We start from the raw sequence: 6,553 nt of genomic DNA, 5'->3' as shown, positions 1-6,553 counted from the left end.
GAGTACTGTACTCTGTTGCTTCCGGATGTTCCTGGGTACCAAATGACGGCAGAGATTCAAGCGTGCCAGAATGACTGTTCAGATAATATTGTGCTGGGCATCAACACGCGTAAATGTCGGGAATACAGAGGGATAGTAGCAGTCAGAATCAGTAATTGCAAATCACACAACTGAATCAGACTTCATTCTAAGTATTTGGAGTGCGCGCGCGCGCGCGCGCGTGTGTGTGTGTGTGTGTGTGTGTGTGTGTTAAGGGGGTGGGGGGTGGAGGGGGGACTGACTCTGAAGGGTGTCAGGAGAGTGTCTAGATTCAGAAATATCTCTAGTAGGCTATGTTGTTTGAACCGTCTGATAAGAAAGAGTCTGGATGACGCCAGTGCATGCATTCATTTGGCCTAATTTAAACACAGGCCTATATACAATGTCAAAGAGACACAACGCCGTGGACGACATAAAGCTGCAGCATGAGCAGATGGTACATGCCTATATAAGACTAACGTGAAATACATTTTGTAAAATGAATGAATGAATAAATGAATGAATGAATGACTGCGCGCCAAGCCACTTGCTTTCAAGAGTCTGATGGCACCTGGTGGCTGCAGGCAGCATTGTAAAGAGAAACCAACCAATTCTTTGCGTTGTGGTTCAAAAGTAACACAAAGTTTTCAGTATGGGAAAACACAAACCCACACTGGCCAAATGTAATCATGGTCAGAGTGAGCACACCTGCTAAAACAGAAAAAGCTCTGCCACATGCAGCAGCTAGACAATGTGGCCACCAACACTGAGCTAATTATACCATAACCTATGTATGCACTATTTTCTCACAATTTGAAAGTCATTTCAGATTGTTGCTTGTCAAGAAAAGTAGGCTTATGATTGTCGATATTGCTGTTATGCTGTTATAAGGCCTTAATAGTGTTTTTTGTTTTTTTTCGTTTTTATTTATTTATTTATTTATTTCGTGGTCACCTGTCTAATGATTTGTAGTTCCTTCTGCTACTTAAAGTGAACTAGTTTATTGTCTAATAAGAAGAAAAATTACTCTCTTGACCTAAATTGCGAATAGTTTACAGAACCTGTCAAATCAAGACGTGATGTAGGGCATTTTTCTCTTTGAAAATAAGTTTCACACTATTACATAAAAAATGGTCCAGACTGAGGCGTCACTCATTTTTCAAACTAGCTGTTTGCGCAGTCGTATTAGAGACTATTCATAATTGTATATTGTTCCTTTATTGCAACTTTTCTTTTTTTCCATATCTGAACAAAGGATTCTTTTAAATATACGGCCTTCTAATCCTTTAATTCCAAATTTCCTGCATCATGTGTGTCCATGCAGATTTTGGAATCGGGTGTCAAACTGTGGACACCCTATAGGGGCGCTGTTGCGGTGTTTTAATACAGTAGGCTGTGGTTGGGTTAATTTGACCGACTTTTTTGGAGTTCTGCTAACTCATTCAATTTTATGGCAGACATGTGAGAAGTAAACACTGAAGATCACGGTTATTTTTTGCACCTGCAGACAAAGAAGAACCAAATCGGCGACCAGCAGGTGCGCAAAATGGCTCAACAGGTAGGCCTATAGTGATGTTTATGTTATGGGAGATGAACTACAATGTGATATGTTTTTGCTTTATATGTCAATGCTGTTTTACATTGCAGTTGAACAATGAAGAAGGCAACACATTCATTCTTCCACAAAAAGTTGCCGGACAGCCAGGAAGAAATTCAATGATATCAGCGTCGTTTAATTTTATCAATTCCATAATAGGATCTGGAATAATAGGTAAATAACTGACTTCTCATAATTCATGGCAGGCATGTTTAGCAACTGCATGTTATAGCTTTCACACTCTAATTCTGTGATGATCCCGTTAATAAATCAGTTGTCAATGCAGATTTTCGTGCAACAACAACAAGAAGCGCTCATGCTATCCAAGCCCTCCAGTGGTAAACCCTCTGCATCATATGACTAGCGCCTGTTAACCCCATTCCCCCTTTTAACTCTTTCATCCTCAAACATTGCATGAGTCACATCCCAGAGTATTTCCTCAGCAGAATCATGTGGTATGATGTTTTTTTGTTTGTATGCAATGTCAAATTTAACCGTTCTGTTACAAAACAATAACTATCCAGTTTGGAAACGAATTATTAGGTGAAGTATGGCAGTTAGTATCTCTAAAATATAGGGTTTGTCAACCAGGGGCTTCAGTTAGCACCTATCCTTTAAAAAGAGCCACAGTTTGTTTTAATTGTGTGCTACTTCTGTAGTTGTCATCTCACTTTGGAACAAAACTCTTAAATTGAAGTTATGTGTATCTCCATTGTTTTTCAGGTTTACCATATGCATTGAACCAGGCAGGGCTTCCCTTTGGCCTTTTGCTTTTGATAGTTGTAGCCTTCATCACAGGTGGGTATAAGGCTCATTATGGTAAAGAGGACTTTATTTTTTATGAAATGAACAAACAGATAACATGATGTTTATGCTTCATGGCAGACTACTCAATCATCCTATTGATTAAAGGAGGTAATCTATCAGGGACAAACAGTTATCAGTCACTGGTGCATAGCACTTTTGGTTTCCCTGGATTCTTGATTCTGTCTGGACTGCAGTTCCTTTACCCTTTCATTGGTAAGTTATTTAAAGTATGTAAATAGTTAGACCCAGAGTCGAAAGTCACTGTATGCTACATACATTTTGTCTAAATTCAAATCTGGTCTGAAAATTTATTTGTATGTATCTATTCTATTCTATTCTATTCTATTCTTTTGATTACGATAGACTAACATTGCCTTTGGTTCAACCTAAAGAATGCAACATTGCAGATGACAGGAACAGAATGATACGATGCTTCACCTCTGTCTTCTCCCTCAGCCATGATCAGTTACAACATCACAACTGGTGACACACTGACCAAAGTATTTCAGAGAATACCAGGAGGTATGATGCATGTGGTTTGTTCCACTTAAAATTAAAGCCAAATGACACTGTGTGTAATTAAAACAAGGCTTTACCAAGTTACTAAATGAAAGCTGATGCATTTTAGTTCCGGAAATGATTGCAGTATTCTGAAGCTGATTCCAATTAGCCAGTAATGCCTGTGTGCTCGATGTTGTTATTCTCTCTGTTTGCAGTTGGCCCTGACCACATACTTGCAGAGCGTCACTTTGTGATCTTGGTATCAACCGTTCTATTCACGCTGCCTCTCTCATTTTATCGCAACATAGGAAAGCTTGGGAAGGTAAGTCCGCTGATCAGACGGCAGTCAATGTGATACATTTAGTGATTTCAGAGCACACACGGTGCTGCCTGTATCACATCTGTGTGTGTTATTAGGTGTCCTTCCTGTCAATGGTGCTGACCCTTGTCATCCTCATCACTGTAATCATCAGAGCAGCTACCTTTGGACCAGAAATGTATGTTCTACTCATCTGCAATTTTGCAGTTTCAGATGATCCAGTTGATGTTAATCTGAATGTTCCTGTTTGTGAATCATAATGTTATTTTTAGTGAATGCCCACTAAAAAGACGCAATGCAAATATAGTAGATGAACTACATTTTGTATTGTGTTGTGTTTCTTATCAACTGAATATGAATGAAGTGTGTAATTTAAATCACTTTCTAGCGTCCCTACAGAAAATGCATGGGCATTTGCAAAGTGGAATGCAATTCAGGCAGTTGGTGTAATGTCTTTTGGTGAGTTTGTCTATAATGATGATGCTGCTGATGATGGAGGTGATGGTGGTGGGGAGGGAACAATGATGACGGTGGTGCCGTATGCCTAGAATGCCATTAATGTTATGTTGCTGTCAGAGGAAAGCAGCGTATCTCCAAAAAGCCTGTTCTGCAGCCAAAAACGAATGAGACCCATACGGCAAGCCAAGATGACTGCCAAATACACTTAAAGGATAGAAAATAGATCCTGTAAATCGGGAAAGAATATCCACATGAGAAAATGGGATAAAAGGGATAATATTCCTCGCTTTGCACTATAGGTCATGTCTTTTGAATGAATAGAGACCTCTTGTGGATATTGCCTGAGCCAGTATTAATGAAGTTGTCATTAAATTGCTCCCATCAAGGGGCCAAAGCCCACAGCTTCCACATATTGCCTGTGTAGTGTGTAAGACATGGTGTCCAGATATTAAGCCCATTTTACTGAAAATGCTCCAGAGCCAGCTGAACTATGAGCAGATCTCGGTAATTAATGTGGTGAGCACTCTGTCCCACTGAGTAAATACAACCATACCTTGGCAAATTGCTCCCCAGCATCTCAAAGAAGTGTCTGGTCATCACCTCTCTGAATGGGACTCTGCCCATAATTGCACCCTGGCAGTAGAGAGTTGGGTTTCTCCTGTACTCCAAGGCCTTTATGCACAATGTGCCGAGCATGAAGGCCCAAGTGCCTCGGAGGGGTCTGGACGAGTGGCCAGTACCCATCTCAGAAATCTGCTTATGCGTGAAAAACACAGTAAGACAACCATTATGAGGGAGTCCATGAAGACTAATATGTGCATGCACTGCTGTGCAGCCTGAATTGAGACAGGCGTAGTTGGAAACCTCTCACTCTTTGAGGGGTTGGATATGCTCGGTTTACCATCAAATCCATTCTGTGTCGAGGAGGGAGACCCTCTGAGTTGAGACAAGGCAACACGATAACTGCAAATAGGACACTAACCTTAATGTGTGTAAAGTTGCTGTCTCTTTTGAGGTATTCAGCATATTCAGCACCTAAAGGAGCATGTAAAGTTTCAGCTCAAGCAAAGAAGTGAAAAGCATCAAAACTGTTGTCATCTAAAAGCAGCAATATGTTGAATGTTTTGATTTTGTATGACTACGCAAATTTGATGGCTGATAACTGTATTCTGTCCCTGTGTCTCTTCAGCTTTTATATGCCACCACAACAGCTTTCTGATCTATGGCTCACTGGAGCAGCCCACTCTGACTAACTGGTCTCGAGTCACCCATGTGTCGGTTGGCTCTGCGCTAATAGTCAGTGCTGCCTTTGCTGTCACTGGCTACACCACCTTCACTGGCTACACACAAGGTGGTACACAATCGTCTCAATACTAAATAGACAATAGACACCAATATGACAGGTTATATGACCTCATTTTTCTGTTCTCACATTTCCACTTTTTCAGGAGATATTTTTGAGAACTACTGCAGAAATGATAACCTGGCAACATTTGGTCGCTTCTGTTTTGGCCTCAGTATAATAACCACATTTCCACTGGAGTGTTTTGTGACACGAGAGGTAAGCCATGCTCTCTCATGTTGAGATACCTCACCCTAGGAATCTAACAACATTTACTTATGTTAAGGGCAGTGGTATCCTGAAGGTTAGATAAGTGGGCTTGTAACCAAATTAACAAGAAGACAATTTGAAGAAGTTTGCTTTGAGCTCGACACTTAACTCCCAACTGCTCCTGCAGAGCTGCACAGTGGCTAAAATTACAACACTGTCAGTTGTACTGGGTAGTTCCCAGGTACTTGACTTGCAGGTAGGATGCTGCTGTAACGTATTCTTTGTCCATTTCATCTTCATATTCCTCTTTATGTTTTCAGGTGGTATCCAATGTCATTTGCAGTAGAGATCTTTCAAAAGCCGAACATGTGGGCATCACCTTGCTCATAGTTGCAGTGTGCACAGCGATATCTTTGGCCTATGACTGTCTGGGAGTTGTTTTGACGCTGAATGTAAGCCATATGTCCTTTAAGCTGTCGTTTATTGACACAGTACAATTACTGCCACTGTATCACCCACTACTGTAAAAACAAGACAGTCTGCATTTAATCCTCCAGGGCTTTAAGGCTGTCTAAATATGCCCATTTAGATTATTAACAAACAGATGCTGAAGTGTGTGTGTGCTCATTTCAGTGTGTGTTTTATTTAATGGTATTGCGGTCGCTCTTCTACCTTCCAGGGTGTTCTGAGTGCCACGCCCCTGATCTTCATCATCCCATCAGCGTGTTTCCTCAAGCTCTCCCCCGGCCGCTGGTTCCAGGGTGAACACCTGATATCTGTCATCTTCATTGTAATTGGCTTGTTTGTCATGGTAACCGGTTTGACCATGACTGGCCTCTACCCGCAAGACTGTTCACATGGTGTGGAGATGTTCTACTGCGCAGACGCCAATGTCTCCAGCACTGTACCACCTGTATAACAAGACAAATACTCTCAACAGCATCCTTAGTACCTATGTTTTCATCTGGTGTTTTGAACATACGTTTTTTTTTAACAATACTTAGGTATAGACTTTGTTGTTGTTTTATTTGTTGTTGTTTTTGTTTGTATTAATATAATGGCAATAATCACTGTGACATTTTAGTATAAAACAGGGATGTGGGCATAAATTCATTTGGCAACAGAGAGGAGAAAAACAAACAAAAAGAACCCAATAATGAACTTTCAAACTTTCACATCCTCCCATTCAATACAAATATCAACTCAAAAAAATAAAAAAAATAAAGAAAAAGGATAGATGGACAAATGAGAAAGTAAATATTATGGCCATAATCTGTAATGATATCTATTCTGGATTATT

General features: G+C 40.5%; 1 protein-coding gene across 1 annotated transcript; it reads left to right on the top strand.

Moving 5' to 3' along the window:
- Window positions 1–1,537: 1,537 nt before the first annotated feature.
- Window positions 1,538–6,221, top strand: slc38a11 (solute carrier family 38 member 11). The gene is made up of 12 exons (XM_071906282.1): window positions 1,538–1,576; window positions 1,666–1,789; window positions 2,339–2,413; window positions 2,501–2,635; window positions 2,879–2,944; window positions 3,139–3,245; window positions 3,341–3,420; window positions 3,631–3,701; window positions 4,891–5,052; window positions 5,150–5,262; window positions 5,574–5,705; window positions 5,933–6,221. Exons 1-12 carry the CDS (start codon window positions 1,565–1,567, stop codon window positions 6,170–6,172), a joined length of 1,317 nt encoding a protein of 438 aa, XP_071762383.1. The 5' UTR covers window positions 1,538–1,564; the 3' UTR covers window positions 6,173–6,221.
- Window positions 6,222–6,553: the final 332 nt, after the last annotated feature.

Source organism: Centroberyx gerrardi, chromosome 10, assembly GCF_048128805.1.
Source record: "Centroberyx gerrardi isolate f3 chromosome 10, fCenGer3.hap1.cur.20231027, whole genome shotgun sequence".
In the NCBI taxonomy this organism is placed as follows: Eukaryota; Metazoa; Chordata; class Actinopteri; order Beryciformes; family Berycidae; genus Centroberyx; species Centroberyx gerrardi.
The sequence above is the reverse complement of the archived record's forward strand: the minus strand, read 5'-3'. Positions and strand labels throughout refer to the sequence as shown.

Bases quoted from the DNA above. Each gene is read 5' to 3' on its own strand.
- slc38a11 (XM_071906282.1), top strand. The intron at 2,636-2,878 runs GTAAGTTATTTA...CTTCTCCCTCAG, and splicing joins GTTCCTTTACCCTTTCATTG to CCATGATCAGTTACAACATC. The intron at 5,706-5,932 runs GTAAGCCATATG...TCTACCTTCCAG, and splicing joins GAGTTGTTTTGACGCTGAAT to GGTGTTCTGAGTGCCACGCC.